A 22,846-nucleotide genomic window follows, 5' to 3' on the forward strand; every position below is an offset into this window, starting at 1 on the left:
CTAACCACAGATCTCCTGCATTTCTGTGCAGTCAAAGAGGCACTGTAATTTCTAATCCCATCTCTGCATTATCAGGCAGAAGATCTTGTTGGGGGTGGCTCAATGAACTAGCTGCTTCCCAGGGCCCATTCAGTTAGGAAGAAAGCAATGCAGTAGAAGGTTTTGAAAAGGAAACATTTTAATGTGCAGCAAAGACCACAGCAGATCATTATTACTGCAGTATTGACCAAAGGCCATAACCAACTTGGGCCCCATTGTGCTCGGGCTGTACAATTCCCTAAATAACAGTCTTTCCCCCAGAGCATTAGGAAACAGAGTTTTCTCAGTCCCTCGAGTGTTAAATTACAGTGCCAATTCTGATTTAGTTTAGAATTCATCTGTAATTTGCTTTTTAAAAAGGACATGTCAGATTTGCCCTGCTTGATTTCAAAATGCCAGTGAAATCAGTTGCTATGACAACCCCAACCCTGCACCATTAGGAAACAAAGTTAAACTGATTAAAAACAGAACATATTTGTGCTTCACCTTAGCCATTCATGTCAGGAAGGAGGCCAGTTCTCCCCCTCCCCAAACCAAACTCACTTTGGGGTAAACAATCCTGCAGAAAGACAAACAGCAGCAAAGGCCTTGAAATCAGGAAATGACTGTACCTTATTCTTAGGAGGCATCCTGCAGCCAGAACAGGAGGGACAGCACCAGCAAAGAATGCAGCAACAGAACTAAAGTCTTTGGAGGCCGTAGAGGAACTGACCAAGGTAGCTGAGCTTTATACAGGACCAGGCTTTGTTTTCTTGAAGAGCCCATCCTGATGCAATCAAGTCAGCACTGGCTGGATTTGATTCCTGGGGCGTGACTCCCACACAGTTTTATACTCCAATATTATCAGTATTTCCTACATGCACTTTTCTTTTACATAGACAATACTGCAGCAAATTTTACCCATTCATCTTAACCTGTGTTGCTAAGACCTTGGCTACACTTGTGAGTTACAGTGCAATAAAGCCTCCCAGAGTGCTGTATCTCGCTCCCTGTCCACACTGGCAAGGCACGTACAGCGCCATGTCCCCATGGCTACAGCGGTGCTGGTACTCCACCTCCCCGAGAGGAATAACGTTTGCTGCGACTTGGCTACCCGGGTAACTTACTGCGCTGTGATAATCCCCTTATCAAGTGGCCACTCTTCTCATTGTTGTGATCTGCTGCAGGAATGCAGAAGTGCTGTTTCAAAGAGAAAAAGCAAACATTTTGCTGTTTGCTTTGCGAGAGAGAGAGGTGCAGGGGGGTCTGAACTTACAGGGCAGCCGGCTGACACACTCAGCACCCCAAAAACCTACTCTCCCCCACACACACATTCCCTGTCACACTCCACCCCACCCCTTTTGAGAAGCAGGTTGCAGCCACATGAATGCTGGGATAGCTGCCCATAATGCACTGCTTCCAATGCAGCCATGACAGTGCACTGGCAGCTGTCAGTGTGAACAGACTGCAGCGCTTTTTCTACTCAGCTGTACGAAGGCAGGTTTAAATCACAGCGCTGTACAGCTGCAAGTGTAGTCAAACCCTAAAGTACAGAGCATTTAAACTGATTTAAGAACTAGTTCAGGGTTTCCTTTTTGCCTTTCAGTTTGGCCAGTGAAAACCCAGTCGACAGTTTCTTTCCTGGGTCTCATGCACTAGCAAAATGCTGCAATGTTTGAGTTGTAAACACTGCAAGGGAATGACTATTTAAATCATCTGGGAAGAACCCCACCCTCCTCAACAAACATTATAGGCTTATCTTTAGTTAGACCCTGCCTGTACATACAATTTCTTTTAAAAGAAAGCCTACATCAACTTTTAGTTTAGAAACCCTTGCCATAAATAGAAATGTTTTCAATTAATATAACTGAATGAGTAACTGTCCTGTTATTTTTAAATTCAATTTAAAAAGGTACCCCCTAGTATTGTTAGAATCAAGAAGTTATTTCACATCAATATCATACAAACCTAGCTGATCTAAAAAATACTGAAACTGACCAGTCTACTTCTACTGTTCCAGCTGAGGAAAATACAAACATCTTTGTTGCCCAGATTGTTTATATTAGGACCTTAAAACTATTCATATTTTACTCAGTCCCTATCAGTAATGGGTCAGGGCTGGATTTATTTCATGTCTGAGGTTTAACAGGGACTGCAATGTCCCTATGAGAACCAGCTGGCAAGGGTCTCCACGGCCATTTTGTGCTGCAGGCATCCCTCAGCTGCCATCCCTCAGTGACTGGAGAAGGCTTACCCAGGAACCCGAGCTGTGTCCCTCTCCATGACAGGGCAGTGGGATCAGTGGTGGGCCTGAGATGCAAACACACAAGCAGGAAGCTGTTGGGAACAGGCCAAGATTTTTGCAGAGAGGCTGTCAGGGGTCAGCTTTCTAGGAGCTGTAGCAGGGTCAAGGAGTTAACCCTTTACCCTCTCCTCTACTTACATCTGATCTTTCCAGCCTCACAGGGCCTCATTACAAAGGCTACAGCCTGTGGGAGGGCTGTTGAGCAGGAACATTTCCATAGAGGAGGACGGAGTCTCTCCTGATTCCACAGCCTCAGGGACAGGTGGCCAGATTACAAGTTGGTCTCCGTCTCCCCACACTCCATTAGCCCTGTGACATCCCCACTACCACGGCCCCTGTGTGTGCAATGTCCTTCCCATCTCTGTGCTCCAAGGCCAAGAAACAAAATAAACACTGCCCTCCATGATGCCGACCAGAAATGACAATTGCACAGACAATTCCTAAACCCTAAGGCTTAAGCCTTCCCCCACAAGGCCATCACCCACCCCCCGGATTTCAACCTCTTAGTCTTTAGTCCTCAGTCCTGCAGGAAGAGCAGCTAGTACATACCCCTGCGCACGTGGAGAATCTCATTGACAGGACTCCACACCACCAGGATAGCTAGCTGCAAGCTGGGCCCTTTGACTGCAAGCCAGGCCCTTGGGCTGCAAGCCCTTTGGACAGGGTTAGTTTTTACTTTCGTGCCTTGCACAGCTCTGTGCACATTGGTGGTGCTAAACAAATAATAGATGCTGATAAGTGTCCAGCTGACTTTCCCCTCTCCCCTGGGCTCTCTCAGGAGAGGAGACAAAATGGCTCTAAGGAATAAAGGCTGCTTTAGGCTGACCTAGTCAGAGGTTTCAGATTTGTTGGGGTTTTCCACACTTAAAAAAAAAAATTAAAACACCACACACTTGTGTCTGAAAACTCACTTTTCTTACTACTCCCAGGCACAACTAAGGTCACCAGGATGGCAAGATATCCCGATGAAACCTCTGCTTGCTCAGTTGTTTACCGTGTTCATTATCAGAGGGGTAGCCGTGTTAGTCTGGATCTGTAAAAGCAGCAAAGAGTCTTGTGGCACCTTATAGACTAACAGACATATTGGAGCATGAGCTTTCATGGGTGAATACCCACTTCGTCGGATGCATCACCCACGAAAGCTCCAATACGTCTGTTAGTCTATAAGGTGCCACAGGACGCTTTGCTATGTTCATTGGCTGACACTTTGTCCATCATTTTCACCATTTCCCCTGAACTGTGAGTTACTTCTTTACTGGACAGGACTCTGGACAGCAGCAACCTGTTCCCCTGTTGTTCTGTGAGAGGGAGAAAAAACATCTTTTAGGGAGGAAATGTGATTGTATTTCCTGGTCTCCCCGGTGTTCTCTACAGAAGGTAGAGGGTTCAAAAAAGAATTAGATAAGTTTGTGGAGGATAGGTCCACCAATAGCTATTAGCCAGGATGGGCAGGGATGGTGGCCCTAGCCTCTGTTTGCCAGAAGCTGGGAATGGGTGACAGGGTATGGATTGTTTGAGGATGACCTGTTCTGATCATTCCCTCTGGGGCACCTGGCATTGGCCACTGTCAGAGACAGGATACTGGGCTAGATGGACCTTTGGTCTGACCCAGTATGGCCACTCTTATGTTTTTATGTTCAGCTGACACACATTTTATATTAATTTTCTAGCCCATCTGGCTGTAAACAGAGCCTTCAGTCTGTGACCCAATCAGGGCAATGGACAAACCTAACTAACCTTGCAGACAAACAACCCAACAACTGGAGAGGCCTGAGTCCACTGATGTCAAAAGGAGTCATTATGGACTTCAAAGGGCTTTGGTTCAGTTTCTAGCAGAGGTGTGAAAACTGGCCCATTCATCTCAACGGGGTATTCACTGTGAAACCCTCCTTCTGGCAGCTGAGGTGGCCCCATTGAGAACTCTTGCACTGCTGTTTGTGTTGGAGGCAATATCCAGGCACTGGGGTTTGCAAGTTTCATTCATTTGAAAGGTTCTTGCATGGGAATAAAGCTTGACATTAAATGTCAATGGTAGACTGTTCTATCCCACTTACCCCTCTGTCTGGGACTTCCCCATCCCCGCTGCTCTGGTCTCTGGGAAAGCCTTGTCATTACTGTTATTTGATAATGTCCATACCAGTGATGGAACAGCTGGTTTTGTGCTGGGTGCTCCGTTAGGGACTAAAAAACAATGCTTGATGTCCCTCTTGTTCTGGCCCCAGGATGCCTCATGAAATAGCAAGGTACTGTCATTTCCTGATTCCAAGGCCTTTGCTGTAATTGTTTCTCAGCAGGATTTTTTCAGTGTTCAGCTGCACCCACACCTGACACCCCGTGTTAGAAACTCAAGTGTTGGCTAGTGCAGGTTGTACGTATGCACCCGGAGCACCAGGGCATGAGCTGCAGGCTGTGATGCTGGTGTTGAGATCACACACTAAAATAGCACTGGCGTCTCTATATGAGCCCTGTTCCAACCAAGTAATGCAATGGGAGGCTGCCCTTTATCAACTCGGGGCACGATCCTGCAAGGACTTACAACGGGACCAGTCACATGCATCAAATGAAGCATGGATGTAAGCGCTTCCAGGATACAGGGCTGGATGAACAGGTGTTCTGTGTTCCCATTGCCCACACATTTTAGAAACCTACACACAGAATGAACAATGATAAGGCCTATCGTGTTTCACGCAGGCTGCACACTAACCTGCTTTTTTTTTTTAAATCGATGTGTTTCAGGTGCCAGGGCAAAGCCTCTTAGCTGAGCCTAGAGCCAAACCAAAAGAATCTGCAGAGTAACCCACTAACCCTGGGGGAAACGTTACTGACAGGTGTCACCTTAAGCCATTGCTGCTTTCTAGGGATGCTGCCATCTGGATGCCATGCCAGGAGCTGCAACAAGAGAGGAGAACCAGAGGCTAGAGGGGCATGCTGAGGAGTTGACAGAGAAAATGTCCACAGTGGAATCCAGACTGGCAGGTCTCAAGCAAGCCCCAACCCCAGATGAGGTGATACACACCACAGGTGTGGTCCTGATTCCCAAAGTGGCAGAGGTTGATGACACAAGGCCAGTGTACTGTGAGGGGACTGAGACATGTCAGCTATACACCCTGAGGATGTGAAATCAGGAGAGGCTCCATCTGCCTCTGACAAGCAATCCCTGCCCCATAACCCTCCTGCAGGAGCCAGCATACCTGACAGCTCCCTCCAGCGCATCTCCCTGGAGGAGGACAAGAGACTGTTTGAGGAGGCCAAGGGGGACATTGCCAAGTATGTCCTGGCAGTGTTCAGACACACAATGCAGCAGGATTATTACCAGTAGTGGCAGGGAAAGGCCCATGTGTCCAGCACGCACCAGAAAGCCCCTCTCGCCCAATCTGGTGAATGCAGTGTTCAAAGCAGCAGAAGCCAGAGCTGGCAGGCAAAGACTATAGTAACCTCAAAATCCGCATCAACAAGCTCATTCGATCCCAGAAGAGCAGAAGCCTGGTTGCATCTACAGAGCAGATGTAACAGCACAGCTTCCCCAAGTACCAGGGCTTTGGATCCTTCTCACAGCGGCATAAAGAAAATCCTGGGAAACCAGTCAGCTCTGGCAATCTCCCCGTGGCTCCAAGGGGAGCTGTGCTGGCAGGATCAGGCATCAGTGGGTTTGTTCTCTGGGAGGCCACAGCTTTATCCAAGTTAAACCGCAGAAGGGACAATTGTAGCAGTACTGCCAAAAGATATTTGCCAAGCCTTGGTAAGACCTTCACTCTACATGGTCATGAGCACAGTACAGGTGCCTTAAACAGATTAAATAGTTCAAGGGTTTTTGCGTGTTAATATTGGATACATTTCTGGTGGAGGTAAATATGATGAGTAGGAAGTATGGTTAGAAAATCTCCTGGTATTCTTATTGGTGTGCTCCAGAGAAATGTAAGGGTACTCTGGAAATTAGCAGTAGGGGCACAAAAAAGGATCCCAACAAGAAAAGGCTATAAAGACATGAACACGAGTCAAATGAATATTTGCAGAGCAAGTTCTGCTGCTCAGATCACGGTGTCATTCTCTCAGACCTGCTGGTATGATAGGTCTTATTAAGATTGTTCTGGTTTAGTCAAGATCTGTCAAACTGCCCTCTGGCACTGATAAATGTTTTCAGTGTGGTTACTAACCCCCAGCTTCCCTCTAGCTCAGAGGTGGGCAAACTACGACCCATGGGCCACATCTGGCCCGCGGGACTGTCCTGCCCAGTCCTTGAACTCCCGGCCGGAGGCTAGCCCCCGGCCCCACCCCTGCTGCCCCCCCTCCCCTGCAGCCTTAGCTTGCCCTGCTGCCAGTGCTCTGGGTGGCTGGGCTGTGAGCTCCTGCTGCTCTGAGTGGCATGGTAAGAGGGCAGGGAGCAGGGCATTGGATAAGGGTCAGGGGGTCCCGGGGTGCAGTCAGGGGACACGGAGGAGGGGGCGGTTGGATGGGGCAGAGGTTTGGGGCAGTCAGGGGACGGGGAGCAGGGAGGGTTGGCTAGGTATGGGAGTGGCCTCCCATGGGGTGGGGGTGTGGATGGGGTCAGGGCAGTCAGGGGGGGTTGGATCCTGGGCAGGGACAGTCAGGGGACAAGGAGTGGGGGGTTGCATGGGTCAGAGGTTCTGAGGGAGGCAGTCAGGGGGCAGGAAATGGGAGGGGACGGATACGGGGTGGGAGCCAGGCTGTTTGGGGAGGCACAGCTTTTCCTACCCAGCCCTCCATACAGTTTCAGAACCCCGATGTGGCCCTCAGGCCAAAAAGTTTGTCCAGTCCTGCTCTAAGTGGTCTCAGTGCCACTAGATGGGACACACACCCAGAAAAGTGTGAGAGTTACAGTTGCACCACTGAAAATTAATTCCCTTGCATTGAATAAAAGCTTGTCATTGTAAATGTGGTGTGTGTAGTTACAATAACTACACAATAATTTGATAAGGTATTTCCGTGGATTTGACCTAACATTTGGGGAACCACTGTTAATCCTCAAACATTTACCACCACCACCCACCCAGTCCTACCAACAAAGCATGTCAACATCATTCTCATCTTCATAGTGCAAAAAAAAACCTTTCAAAGAAATGAAACTTGCAAACCCCAGTGGAAAATCTCATTTGCAGCCTGGATATTGTCACCAAGGCAAACAGTAGTGAAAAAGTTATCAGTGAGGCCACCTCAGCTGCTAGGAGATTTGACAGTTAACACCTAATTGAGATGAATTGGGCAGTTGACACCTCTGTTAGAATTTGACCCAAAGCCCTCTGAAGTCCATAAGACTACTCCTCTGGACTTCAGTGGTTATAGACTCAGGCCCCTCACCTGTTTCAGGCTGATTAACTGTCTCTACAGTCAATTAGCCCTGCATTGGGTCACAGACTGGGATTTATTTATGAACAGATGGGCTAGAAATTATAAAATGTGTTTAAATTGAAATTTACCTTCTGTAGCAATCCCAGGGAAGGGCAGGAAATAAGACCTCTTCAAATCCACAGCAGGGCCAGGAACACTAATTGATTGAACAGAACATTGGATGAGGTGGATTTCAGAAGATATTTTTCAATACAACAGCCAACACCAGGATTCTACCTGTTAATGTGACCCTTCCAAAGTGAAACTGACCAGAGTAAAATAAGCATTTAAAAAGGACTTTCAGGGACTAATCCTGCTCCCCACCTCCACCCCACACCCCCGATTATTTTTATGGTTTTGCCAAAGCATGTTCTAGTCCATTTTTGCTGCGACCAATCCACAGGTTTGACTTATGTATAAAGGTAAAAAGTGACTACAGACAAAATGCCATTGTATTGACAGAGTAAAGAAATTGAGCAAGCAGAGATTCAATTTTGATTTCTTACCATCCTGGTGAGCTGAGGTGTGACTGGGAGTAGTAAGGAAAGTGTGTTTTCAGACAGAAGTGTATTTCTTGTGAAAATCCCACCATCCCTGAGATCCAAAACCTCTGCCTGAATTGGCAGACGACAGCCATCATTCCTTAGAGCCATGTTGCCTCCACTCCTGAGAGCGCCCAGGGGAGAGGGGAAAGTCAGCTGGAAACTTTGCAGCATCTATTATTTGGTTAGCACCAGCAATGTGCACAGAGCTGTATGAGGCAGGGAAGTAAAAGCCAAGCCTGCCCAAAGAGCTTACAGCCCAAGGGCCCATCTTGCAACTGCATTTCCCTACAAATGACTGCATTTGTTACTGCAGACACTCTGTCAGTGACTCGGTGATTTGTCAAGACTGCTTCTTGCTTGCATATATCTATCTATCTGCCCCTGGAAATTTTCCACTACATGCATCTGACGAAGTGGGTATTCACCCACGAAAGCTCATGCTCCAAAACGTCTGTTAGTCTATAAGGTGCCACAGGACTCTTTGCTGCTCTTTCAGTGATTAGTGGTGTTATATAAATATTTTCGTTGTGCACTTTTAAATAGACAATGTTGTAGTCCATGTTACACACTAATCTTATGTTGGGAATAGCAGAGTATTTGAACAAAATTTAAAAATGAGTTGACTCTTCTGCTATTTTCTTTTTGCTTTTCTCACTGCTTGCCCAGTAGCTTGTTTCTCCCCTGGTTCTCATGTACTTAAAACTTTGCATTATTTGACCCTATTGTTGGCATCAACAAGTGAACTTGGTGTATATGATGTTGATATGAAATTGGCTTTAGCAGCCCTGCTCCCTAAAACTGACCCCTCTAGTTTTGTTATTCGAGCTGAGTTATATGCAGACGTATTATTTTTTACCCTGATCATTTACATCTAAATCTTTAAACTATTGAATTCAGACCATGGCTGGAGGCAGCTTATCTGCAAGTGCAGACAAGGACAGTGTTCACCTGCATCCATAGCTGACAACCATAGCAGGCTAGGCTAGGCCAGGCCAAGCTTAGGTTGTTCTTGGTGCATCTGGAGTGCCAGGGAGTGAGCTGTAGGCAGCGCTGCTGGTATTGAAATCATAAGGTAAGACCTCCTTGCCTCATCCGTATGGTCCCTGTTCAATCAAGTAATGCAGGGGTAGCCTGCCCCCATGACCTGGGGCCCAATCCTGAATAGTGCTTACAATGGGACCGCTCACATGTGTTAAGCAAAGCATGAGTGTTAGTGGATTAATAGGTGCTGTGTGTTCCCATTGTCCACCCCACCTGTATTAGGAATCTGTGCTCAGTGAGCAGAGTGGAAGGTCGACAGCACTTCACACAGACTGAATGCTATTCTGACACTTTACTCTGTGCCTTTCAGGAGCAAGTGCAAAGCCTCCCAGCTGAGCGGAGAACCGAGAATAAGAATCCACAGAGTAACCCATCCCCACCAGAGCAAACATCCCTTCCAAGTGTCCTCTTGAAAACAACACTACACTCCTGGGATGCAGCTGTCTGGACGCTGTGCCAGGAGCTGCAGCAAGTGGGGAGAGAGAATCAGAGTCTCGGGGAGTGTGTTGAGGACTTGACCAAGAGAGTGTCTGCTATGGAGTCCAGGCTGGCTGCTCTCAAGCAAGCCCCAGCTGTTGCTGGCCACCCCACAGGCACTCTCCTGCTTCCCAAGGTAGAGGAGATGCAGATACCCCTGGCAGAGATGGATGAAATTAGGGCAATGGATTGTGGGAGAACTGGAACTGACTTGCCAGCTGGACACCCTGAGGCTGTGGAATCGGGAGAGGTTCCATCCACTCCTGAGGGACAGTCCCTGCCCCATAATCTTCCTGCAGCAGCCAGCATCCCTGACAGCTCCCTCCTGCGCATCTCCCCCCAGGAGGACAGGAGACTGTTTGAGGAGGCCGAAGGTGACATTGCCAAGTATGCCCTGGCAGTGTTCAGACACACGATGCCGCAGGATTATTACCAGCGGTGGCGGGGAAAGGCCAATGTGTCTGGCACACACCAGAAAGCCTCCCTGTCACCCAATCTGGTGAACGCAGCGTTCAAAGGGGCAAAGAGATGGAAGCCAAAGCTGGCAGGTAAAGACTATAGTAACATCAAAATCCAGATCAACAACCTCATGCGATCCCGGAAGAGCAGAAGCCTGGTTGCGTCTACAGGGTAGATGTAACAGCCCAACTCCTCGTAGTACCTGGACTTTGGATCCTTCCTATAGAAGAGTTAAGAAAACCCTGCGAAACCAATCACCTCTGGGAATCTCTCCAAGGGGAACTGTGCCTGAGGTACCAGTCACTCCGAGTTGTGCAGCTCTCATGAGTTTGCTCTTGGGCAGGCCACAATTTTATCCCACTTACAACATGGAGGGGACAAGCAGTGCTGCCAAAAGACATTTATCACATGTTGGTGAGACCTTCACTCTGCATGGTGATGAGCACAGTATGGTGCCTTAGATAGATTAGATAGCTGAAGGGGTTTTTGCACATTTTAATAGGGTGTAAGAACGATTTTTTAAAAAGTCTCCTCTTATTGTTACTGATGTGTGTGGAGAAATGGAATCATAGTGTGGCAATAAGCACACAAGAAATTATCCTAAGAAGAACAGGCCTTAGACATCAATATTAGTCAAATGAGTGTGTGCAGAGCAACTGCAGTTCAGCTCACTGTGTCACTGTCTTATTCCTGCTGGTTTGCTGCTTTATGATAAACGTCTCATCAGAGGCACTGGAACAACTTGTATACTGGGGGTGGTGCTGAGAGCCATTGAAGTACACTGTAAAGCCTGTATATAATGGAATCCACTTCAAGCCAGAGGTGGGGCAGCACCCCTAGTTCCAGTACCTAGGCATCTTATCGAAACTCTTCTTGTTCAATAAAGTTCTGTCAAACTGCTCTCCAGCATTCAGAAATGCTTTAAGATTTGTTACTTGGCACCCCTCTAGCTCCAAGGATCCTAACTTACATGTGTACAGGGTGGGTTTTTTGTCTTTTATCAGTATGGGGTTTTTTTTTTTTTTTTTTAGGAAAGTAATGTTAGGAGCAAAGTACTATTTTTGATCATTGGTGCATCACTGAAATGAATTCCCTTGAATTGTATAAAAGCTTGTCATTGCGGTGCATAGCTCTAATAAAATACCTTCTCAATTTTTTGTGGGGAAATTTTGGGAACCCCTGTTAATCCTGAGACGTTTATCCCACCCCCCTCCCCTAACCTCCTGCCCAGAGGATGTCAATATCATCCCCACTTCACACTGCAAAAACCTTTCAAATGAATGAAACCCCAGTGGAAAAAAGTTCAGCAGCAGCCTGGATATTCCCACCAAAGCAAACAGCAATGAGAAGAAGAGCACAAGAAGTAGAACTCCACATGGACTCCTCCTGAGGGTCGAAATGACAGTCTGGACCTATACATTGAATGCTTCTGCCGATGTGCACAGGCGGAGATTGTGGAAAAACAACATCGCTTGCCTCATAACCTAAGTTGTGCAGAACGCAATGCCATCCACAGCCTCAGAAACCATCCTGACATAACCAAAGAGGCTGATAAAGGAGGTGCTGTTGTCATCATGAACAGGTCTGACTACCAAAAGGAGGCCACCAGACAACTCTCCAATACCAAATTCTACAGGCCACTTCCCTCAGATCCCACTGAGGAATACACTAAGAAACTGCACCATCTACTCAGGATACTCCCTACACTAACACCGGAACAAATCAACATACCCTTAGAGCCCTGACCAGGGTTATTCTATCTACTACCCAAGATCCACAAACCCGGAAATCCTGGATGCCCCATCATCTCGGGCATTGGAACTCTCACTGAAGGACTGTCTGGATATGTGGACTCTCTACTCAGACCCTATGCCACCAGCACTCCCAGCTATCTCCGTGACACCACTGATTTCCTGAGGAAACTACAACGCATTGGTGACCTTCCAGAAAACACCATCCTAGCCGCCATGGATGTAGAGGCTCTCTACACAAACATCCCACACACTGATGGAATACAAGCTGTCAGGAACAATATCCCTGATGATGCCACAGCACAACTGGTTGCTGAGCTCTGTGCCTTTATCCTCACACACAACTATTTCAAATTTGATGACAATATATATCTCCATAGCGGTGCCACTGATCTGGGCACCCACATGGCCCCACAATATGCCAATATTTTTATGGCCGACCTGGAACAACGCTTCCTCAGCTCCCATCCACTCACGCCCCTTCTCTACCTACGCTACATTGATGACATCTTCATCATCTGGACCCATGGGAAGGAGACTCTGGAAAAATTCCACCACGATTTCAACAGCTTCCACCCCTCCATCAACCTCAGCCTGGACCAATCTACATGGGAGGTCCACTTCCTAGACACCACGGTGCAAATAGGTGATGGTCACATTAACACCACCCTATACCGAAAACCTACCGACCGCTATGCCTACCTTCATGCCTCCAGCTTCCATCCCGGACACACCACAAGATCCATTGTCTACAGGCAAGCACTGAGGTACAACCGTATATGCTCTAACCCCGCAGACAGAGACCAATACCTAGAAAATCTCCACCAAGCATTCTCAAGACTACAGTACCCACACGAGGAAATAAGGAAACAGATCAGCAGAGCCAGACGTGTACCCAGAAGCCTCCTACTGCAAGACAAACCCAAGAAAGAAACCAACAGGACTCCACTGGCCATCACATACAGTCCCCAGCTAAAACCCCTCCAACACATCATCAGGGATCTACAACCCATCCTGGACAATGATCCCACACTTTCACAGGCCTTGGGTGGCAGGCCAGTCCTCGCCACAGACAACCTGCCAACCTGAAGCATATTCTCACCAGCAACTGCACACCGCACCATAGTAACTCTAGCTCAGGAACCAATCCATGCAACAAACCTCGATGCCAACTCTGCCCACACATCTACACCAGCAACACCATCACAGGACCTAACCAGATCAGCCACACCATCACCGGTTCATTCACCTGCACGTCCACCAATGTAATATATGCCATCATATGCCAGCAATGCCCCTCTGCTATGTACATCGGCCAAACTGGACAGTCTCTAAGGAAAAGGATAAATGGACACAAATCAGACATTAGGAATGGCAATATACAAAAATCTGTAGGAGAACACTTCAACCTCCCTGGCCACACAGTAGCAGATCTTAAGGTGGCCATCCTACAGCAAAAAAACTTTAGGACCAGACTTCAAAGAGAAACTGCTGAGCTCCAGTTCATCTGCAAATTTGACACCATCAGCTCAGGATTAAACAAAGACTGTGAATGGCTTGCCAATTACAGAACCAGTTTCTCCTCCCTTGGTTTTCACACCTCAGCTGCTATAACAGGGCCTCATCCTCCCTGATTGATCTAACCTCATTATCTCTAGCTTGCTTCTTGCTTGCTTGTATATACCTGCCACTGGAAATTTCCACCACTTGCATCCGACGAAGTGGGTATTCACCCACGAAAGCTCATGCTGCAAAACGTCTGTTAGTCTATAAGGTGCCACAGGATTCATAGAATCTCAGGGTTGGAAGGGACCTCAGGAGGTCATCTAGTCCAACCCCCTGCTCAAAGCAGGACCAAACCCAACTAAATCATCCCAGCCAGGGCTTTGTCAAGCCTGACCTTAAAAACCTCTAAGGAAGGAGATTCCACCACCTCCCTAGGTAACCCATTCCAGTTCTTCACCACCCTACTAGTGAAAAAGTTTTTCCTAATATCCAGCCTAAACCTCCCCCTCTGCAACTTGAGACCATTACTCCTTGTTCTGTCATCTTCTACCACTGAGAACAGTCTAGATCCATCCTCTTTGGAACCCCCTTTCAGGTAGTTGAAAGCAGCTATCAAATCCCCCCTCATTCTTCTCTTCTGCAGACTAAACAATCCCAGTTCCCTCAGCCTCTCCTCATAAGTCATGTGCTCCAGCCCCCTAGTCATTTTTGTTGCCCTCTGCTGGACTCTCTCCAATTTATCCACATCCTTCTTGTAGTGTGGGGCCCAAAACTGGACACAGTACTCCAGATGAGGCCTCACCAGTGCTGAATAGAGGGGAATGATCACATCCCTCGATCTGCTGGAAATGCCCCTACTTATACAACCCAAAATGCCATTAGCCTTCTTGGCAACAAGGGCACACTGTTGACTCATATTCAGCTTTTCGTCCACTGTAACCCCTAGGTCCTTTTCTGCAGAACTGCTGCCCAGCCATTCGGTCCCTAGTCTGTAGCAGTCCATGGGATTCTTCCGTCCTAAGTGCAGGACCCTGCACTTGTCCTTGTTGAACCTCATCATATTTCTTTTGGCCCAATCCTCTAATTTGTCTAGGTCCCTCTGTATCCTAGCCCTACCTTCCAGCGTATCAACCACTCCTCCCAGTTTAGTGTCATCTGCAAACTTGCTAAGGGTGCAGTCCACACCATCCTCCAGATCGTTAATGAAGATATTGAACAAAACCGGCCCCAGCACCGACCCTTGGGGCACTCCACTTGATACCGGCTGCCAACTAGACATGGAACCATTGATCACTACCCGTTGAGCCCGACCATCTAGCCAGTTTTCTATCCACCTTACCGTCCATTCATCCAGCCCATACTTCTTTAACTTGCTGGCAAGAATACTGTGGGAGACTGTATCAAAAGCTTTGCTAAAGTCCAGATTCTTTGCTGCTTCTACAGAACCAGACTAACACGGTTACCCCTCTGATACAAGGTGCCACAGGATTCTTTGCTGCTTTTAGCAATGAAAAAAGTTATCAATGAGGCCACCACAGCTGCTTGGAGATTTGACAGTTAACGCTCCATTGAGATGAATTGGGCAGTTGACACCTCTGCTAGAAGTTGATCCAACACCCTCTGAAGTCCATAACAAGATTCCTTTTAACTTCAGTACATACTCAGGCCCCTCAGCTGTTTAAGGCTGATTGTCTTGTAGAGGCAGTTTTTGCCCTGCTTTGGGTCACAGACTGAAGGATTTATTTATGAACAGATGGGCTAGGAAATTATTATAAAATGTGTTTTAAATTGAAGCTTACCTTCTGTAGCAATCCCTGCGGAGAGCAAGAAATAAGAACTCTTCACATCCACAGCAGGGCCAGGGGCATTAAATGATTCAACAGAAAATTGGATGAGGTGGATTTCAGAAGATCATTTTCAATACAACAGCCAACACCAGGATTCTATCTATTAACATGACACTTCCAAAGTGAAATTGACCAGAGTAAAATAAATATTTAAAATGAATTGCAGGGACTCATCCTGCTCCTCCCCCTCCCTGATAATTTTTGTGGTTTTATAAAAAATAAAGTTTTTCTCCCCTTTTTCTGTGACAGACTCACAGGAACAACAGGTTTCAAAGTAGCAGCCGTGTTAGTCCGTATCCACAAAAAGAACATGTGTATTTGTGGCACCTTAAAGACTAAAATTTATTTGAGCATAAGCTTTCGTGGGCTACAGTCCACTTCACAACAGGGAAACTGCTCGTTGATATCCTTCCCAACAAAGGAGAGAGACTGAGTGAAAGTGACTACAGACAAAGTGCCGTTGTATTGACCGAGTAAAGACGCCGACCAAGCAGAGATTTCATTTTGATTTCTTATCCTGGTGAGCTGAGGTGTGACTGGGAGTAGTAAGGAAAGTGTGTTTTCAGACAGAAGTGTATTTCTTGTGAAAGTCCCACCATCCCTGAGATTCAAAACCTTTGCCTGAATTGGCAGACGACAGCCATCATTCCTTAGAGCCATGTTGTCTCCACTCCTGAGAGCGCCCAGGGGAGAGGGGAAAGTCAGCTGGAAACTTTGCAGCATCTATTATTTGGTTAGCACCAGCAATGTGCACAGAGCTGTATGAGGCAGGGAAGTAAAAGCCAAGCCTGCCCAAAGAGCTTACAGCCCAAGGGCCCATCTTGCTACTAGATTGAGTGGTGTGGAGCCATGTTAATGAGATTCTTCACAGGCTCCAAATTTGCACTAGAGCTCCTCATGCAAGACTGAAGCCTAATAGGCAGGCCTAGGTGGATTAGGAAGTATATGGGGGGGATGGCTTTGCTGGCAAATGGGTAGGGGACTGTTTGTGCCATTCTCGCTGTTGACCAGCATCATGGGAGAAGTGTGTTTTTTGTTAAGACTGGCCTTGATGGCAGACAGGGCCTAGGTCCCAGGACTGGGGAGGGCTTTGAAGATGGTAGTGGTGAAGGGGATTACCAGGGACTGGCAGTCAGGGAAGAGGTCAGAGGGGACACTTCTGGGCATGGGGCAGGGTTTCTCCACTGGTCCCTCTGCAGGAGTAGGGCCTGCAGTCTGGAAACCTTGTGGTACCTCTGAGATCTTGACACATCTCTGCAGAGAGCCAACCCCTCAGGGGTTTTCCCCAACTTCTATCCTGCCCCACTTCTACAGTTGCCCATTTCTGGACCCCTCCTCATTCCCCTCTCCTTGAAGCAGGCCAGCAGGCCTGGAGAGGAGTCACTGCTGCTCCTAGCAGTGTTATCTCCAGAATAGCTTTGCACCGAGATGCCCAATGTCTTAGGAGGGGAGATGGAAACTGCCTACTCCCAGCCTGCCCCCACCTGGCCTGAAAAACCCCAACCTGCTGTGGGGATTCCCAGGGATACCAGGCAGGGGAAGGGCAGGCAGGGGGAGGATGCGGTGTCCCTTACCCACATCCATGCCTCCCATCCCAACTCTGGCTCCCCTGCCGTCCCATAAAGTGAGGTGAGCCCCAGGCTCTTCATCCACAACTTCCAATTCACTGGCTCAGCAAGACAGCCTGGTTCGAGCCAGGTTGCAATATCAGGACCTACCAAATCACTGTCAGATTGAAATACCATCCCCACTTAGCAAAACCCACTCTCAGGTTCGGACTGATTTTCTCGCTCCCAGGAGTCACCAATGGATTGTTCACTCACCAAAGAGAATCGTGGCCTCTGGGGATCCTAAAATGCAAAATTCCAGGCTCAGCAAAAAACAAACCAAGCCAAACATGTATCATGTACTTCAAAAGTGGCCTGGCAAACTAATATCCTCCTGACCAGAACTGCTCCAAGGACATCATAATGCTCAGACAACAGAATTCCACTGCTCATCAAGTCTGAATACACACTGGGCATGACTGGTTCAGGAGTATCAGAAACAGATTCACCAAGCCTGTGGTTAATGGGACAGTCGCTTTGCATACGGATGGCAACGCACAGAGGACACGGCCTCGCTGGAGGTTGTTTTGGGTTTTTTTTAAACACATGGTGGCATGTTGAGCAAACAAGCTGAGGGAGCCACAAAGTGTCTTAGGCTAGAAAGAACAAATTTGGCCCCTTGCATTAAAAGGTGCTCAGCGTCAAGGCCTATGTCCTAGTGCTGTACAAACCCATAAAAACCCCAAACCTGTCTGTGTCAATGGCAGTTTTACTGAGTAAGACCCTCAGAACTGGGATCAAAGGGTATGTTGGTTAGTTTGTGGGAGAAACAACCCAGGGATTCAAATCCAGCCAATGACAACTTGATTGCATCAGAAAGGGCACTTTGAGAGAACAATGCCTGGTCCTGTATAAAGCACAGCTACCTTGGTCAGTTCCTCTACATCCCAGTGAGTCCTGTTACTGAAATTTGCTGCTGTCGCTGTCCCTCCTGGTCTGGCTCAGGATGCCTCATTGGCCTTACAAGGTACAGTGATTTCTTGATTCCAAGGCTTTTGCTGTAATTGTGTCTCTGCAGGATTGTTTATTCCACCATGAGTTTGGTTTGGGGAATACAGGGGAACCTGGCCTCCTTCAGGGCATGGATGTCAGCAGTGAAGCTCAAAGGCCTCTTGCATTCATTTCCAATCAGTTGTGTTAGTGTTGCAGGATTTGAGGTTGCAAACTCTGTTGGCCTTCAGCCTTTTTAAACTCTTGTTTGTAATTAACCCTTAATTGTAACCAAAGAGAATATCAGGTGGAGGTCACTGGGAAGGGGTTAGGATCCTGAGACATCAGATCATTCCATTCTTAACACATTTTCATTCCCTCAGAACTTTCTCAGGAAGATTCCCCAGAGGAATCTTATTTTGCTGATGCTGGGTTTCAGCCCAAAGGGAAAATGTGGGCAATTTCTCCCTATCCCCAACCAAGTTAAGTTGAAACCTTTGGAGTTCTCCAAGTAGGTTAAATCTGACGTGTCCTTTTGAAAGGAAAATGCAAATTTTGCTCAAATGCCTTATAAGTCATTCCGTTCTTAACATGTTTTCATTTCCTGTCTGACACTGCAGATGCTGACAGTGAATAACCACTGAAAGCAGATGATGCAATTAGTGTAGTACAGAGAATATTTTTCCCTCACATGCTTTTCTTTTAAAAAAAAATTATATATATATATATATATATATATATATATATATACACACACACACACACACAAATTTGAGGTAAAAGCTACTCAATTCATCTTTACTTATGTTGTCCATAGAACATTTAAACAAAAATTTTAAACTAGTTTCCTTTTAATTGCTTATGCGGTTTTGTATTTCTCTCTCAGTTTGCACCAAGAAAACACACTAGGGAGTTAAAGCACAAAAGTTTTTTGGGTGGTAGGTGGAGGCAGGAAGAAACACAGGTGTGAGAAAGGAAAGATACTATATATAAAACCTGCACAAATTAGATAAAACCATCTTAATAGAATTAGAAATGTTTCATGAATTTAGTTGAATGAATGAATGCAGTTTATCATCTTGGGTTTCAAAAAAAAAACAAAAAACTAAACATTCTCCTAATTTGCCTATGTTATGGTTAGAATCAAGTGAACTGGATCTAGGGCAGGGGTCTTAAACACACAGCCCGTGAGCCGCCCGCCCCTCTGCCTACCCGCGGGATTGCCCCCTGTGGCGCTGCGAGCCCCGCGCTGCTCTCTGAAGCAGCTGGCAGCACGCCCCTTCGGCCTGGGGGGGGGGGGAAGGAGGCAGAGGGCTCCTGCATTGCCTCCTTCCAGGCACTGCCCCCCGCAGCCCCCATTGGCCGGGAACAGGGAACCTGGGGACAGTGCTGGTGGTAGGGCAGCTGATGCAGACCCGGGACACAACAGTAGTCATCAGTCACACCTCCCTGTGGGCCTTTCCCCCTCCCCAGGGCTGGGAGCCAGGCCCTAGGTGGGTGGGATCTGGCAGGTGTGGCTGCAGGGAAGGGTCTAATCAGGCACTGAGACAGCGCTGTAAAAATCTGCTCTGCAAAAATCCCGGATATTGCCTCTGATTTGAAAAATCCACCCAGGCAGATGGTGGAGGATAAAAAAAAAAAAAAATCATGTCTGGGAAAACCCAATCTATGGTAACCCTAATGATCTAAATGATATTGATATGAAACTGACTAGAAAAAACACTGACACTGGCCCTTCTGCTTTCACTGTCCAGGCTGAGGAAAATTCAAACATTTTAATTTGTTTAAATTAGGATCTTAAAGCTATTCATGATTAATTCAATCCCTACTAGTAACAGAGCAGCGCTGGGTTTTTAAAAATCTGATCTTTAATCCAACAGTGACTGAGATGTGAGGAAGTGTTGTTCCAACGCAAACTCACACCAACAAGCAAGGGACCCCACTATCCCTTTTGTACCACAGACGTCCCTCAGCAGCCCTCTGTGACAGGGCAGCATACACAGCTGGAGTGTGCATACACAGAGACCCCTGCACCCTTTGTCCATTCCCCGACAGGGGGCTCTCTGCTGGCTCTGTGGCAGGCACGCATACACAGGGAATGGGCCAAGATCTTTGCAGAGAGGCTATGGTTGACATTCTAGAAGCTATAATGGGGCTGAGGAGCTGTCCCCTATCCATTACATATATTTGATCATCCCAAGTTTACCAGGTTGCTCTACACTACAAACGCTACTTGTGGCTGAAACCAAGCCAGGGCTGGATGCAGCTTAGCTGCAAGGTTAGACAAGAACAGCATCCATTCCAGCTGCACCCATAGCTGATGCTCGGTGTTAGAAACTGGGGCTCTGGCTAGTGCAGGCCACACTTTGGTTGTACTTGTGTATCCAGTGCACCAGGGGGTGAGCTGTAGGCAGCAATGCTGGCATTGAAGTCACAAGCTAAATAAAATTAGCTCCTCCATACCTGTGCAAAGCAAATAATGGGATGAGAACTTGTCCCTTATCAACTTAGGACCTGATCCTGCAAGCACTTACAGCAGGACCACTCATGTGTATCATGTGAAGCCTGGGTGTAAGTTCTTGCCTGCAAGGGGCCTGGGTCAGTCAGTGTTGTGTCCCGTTACCCATTCCTATTATGAATTCACAACCCTGAGGGCAGGGTGGTGTGGTTTATATGCTTCCCACAGACAGCACACTAATTGACACTTTTTACATGTGTTTCAGTTGCAGAGAATCATAGCTGAGAGTGTAGCCACTAAGAAGGATTCACCCGCCGCAGGAGAAACACAGCCTACAGGCATCCTATTCAGACCATCCCTGCCATCCGGAAACACAGTCATCTGGTTACTGACCCGGGAGCTGAAGCAAGTGATGAGAGAGAATCAGAGCCTACGTCAGCATGTTGAGGACTTGACAAAGAAAATGTCCGTGATGGAGTCCAGATTGGCCCATCTAGAGCAAACCCCAGCTCCATGTGTGACTGGACTCCCCACAGGCACTGTCCTGATTCCCAAGCTCGGGGAGATCCAGATACCCCTGGCAGAGATGGATGAAATGTGGCCAATGGACTGTGAAGGGACTGAGATTAATTTGCCAACTGGATACCCTGAGGCTGTGGAATCAGGAGAGGTTCCATCCACCTCTGAGAGACAGTCCCTGCCCCATAACCCTCCTGCAGCAGCCAGCATCCCTGACAGCTCCCTCCTGCGCATCTCCCGCAAGGAGGATAGGAGACTGTTTGAGGAGGCCGAGGGTGACATTGCCAAGTATGCCCTGGCAGTGTTCAAACACACAATGCCGCAGGATTATTACCAGCAGTGGCGGGGAAAGGCCAATGTGTCTGGCACACACCAGAAAGCCGCCCTGTCGCCCAATCTGGTAAATGCAGCGTTCAAAGCGGCAAAGAGGCGGAAGCCAAATCTGGCAGGCAAAGACTATAGTAACATCAAAATCCAAATCAACAACCTCATGCGATCCCGGAAGAGCAGAAGCCTGGCTGTGTCTACAGGGCAGATGTAACAGCACAGCTCCCCCGGTACCCAGGCTTTGGATTCTTCCTATAGAAGAGTAAAGGGAATCCTGCAATTGAGAAACCAGTCTGCACTTTGAATCTCCCCACGGCTCCCATGCAAGCTGGGCCTGCCTTACGCCTGCTGGAACAGCACAGTATGGACCCCAGGGGTTTGCTCTTTGGGAGCCATTGTTTTATCTTCCTTAAACCAAGGATGGGATCAATGAAGCAGTGCTGCCAAAGGACACTTACCAAATGTTGGTAGGACTTTCACTATACTGTGCTCATCGCCATGGATAATTGTCTTAAGTAGATTAGCTAGTCTAGAGTGTCCTTGCAGGTCATTGTGAGGTGTCTTGTAGATGTAGGTAAGAATTATTATCCCAAGCATTGGTAACCTCTTTCAGATTGCCAGGAGTTAGAAAACCCAGGCTTAATTAAGGTACAGCATTGGGATCCTTGGAGCTAGAAGGATGGTTTCCAACTTGTGGAATGTGTCCCCCTCCCCCATGTTTAATTTTTAGCAAATTGGTGGTCACTTGTTAAGAGCAAAGCAATGTTTTGATGTCAGTGAAATGTAGTATTCTCTTGATTTGTAATTCGAAAAATGCTGTGTGCAATTGTAATAAAATCTGTCATTTAATACAGGCTGTTCACCTTCTGGACTAGGTTCATTTAACTGGATGCAACCTAAAATGTTGAGAGAACTTGTTAAGCCTCATATTGTCCACCCCAACTCCCTGTCCAAGGCATGGTAACACTATTCCCATTTTATACCAATGGGCAAGGTGAATTCTCTTACCCTCCTGCAGAAATGGAGATCATTCACTCTGCGTAAAATTCACCCCTCTGCATAGGGCTAGTACAAGCCCCATGCACCCTATATGCCCTCAAAATAGAGCTTTACATATTCTGCTGGTCCTCTACCCAGGACTGTTCCATGTATGCACATGAACCCCCAGCAGGCTTGCTACAGCCCCAAGTACTGATCCAGAGGCTTGTTAGAGCCAGGGAGTTGGCTTGGTACTTCTAGAGGAACATAACTTAGATGGGAGGGGGAATGGGAAATGCAGAGGTGTTGGAGCAAAGGGGAGCATTTATGAAGGTGTGAAATATCCCCCTTTGTTCCTGCTTCCTTGGGATGGAAGGCCCAGACCCTCAGTTTTTATTTAAGCAAATTCAAACATCGACACTGATTTGGGAGTTAGGTGCTTAGTGCTTTAATACCTTTGAGGATCTGGGCCTAAGTTATTCCCCTTCTCAGCCACACAGCCTGCACTGGCGTGTCACCTGTACCAACCCTTTCACCAGCTCTGGTTTTCTTGGCCCTGTCCACCCTAGGCCTTTCCCACCACTCACATTGCCCACCATTGCTAGCAGCTGTGCACTGCCACCAGCATTTACTTAGACTGGGCACCGCTGGCCTTTTAACCAGCACATCACCAAACTCTGCTCAAAGGAGGGTCTAGACAGCAATGTTAGCATTCCCAAACAGGGCACCCGA

At 47.5% G+C, this 22,846-nt stretch overlaps 2 protein-coding genes across 2 annotated transcripts in view; one reads left to right on the top strand and one right to left on the bottom strand.

Annotated features, from left to right (window-relative positions):
* LOC123348907 overlaps positions 1-22,846 on the bottom strand; it is a 40,640-nt gene that overhangs the window by 12,692 nt on the left and 5,102 nt on the right. The window lies entirely within an intron of this gene.
* LOC123348905 lies at positions 17,721-21,946 on the top strand. Its single transcript, XM_044986607.1, has 2 exons — positions 17,721-17,869; positions 20,556-21,946. Exons 1-2 carry the CDS (start codon positions 17,849-17,851, stop codon positions 21,348-21,350), a joined length of 816 nt encoding a protein of 271 aa, XP_044842542.1. The 5' UTR covers positions 17,721-17,848; the 3' UTR covers positions 21,351-21,946.

Source organism: Mauremys mutica, chromosome 13, assembly GCF_020497125.1.
Source record: "Mauremys mutica isolate MM-2020 ecotype Southern chromosome 13, ASM2049712v1, whole genome shotgun sequence".
Lineage (NCBI taxonomy): Eukaryota > Metazoa > Chordata > Testudines > Geoemydidae > Mauremys > Mauremys mutica.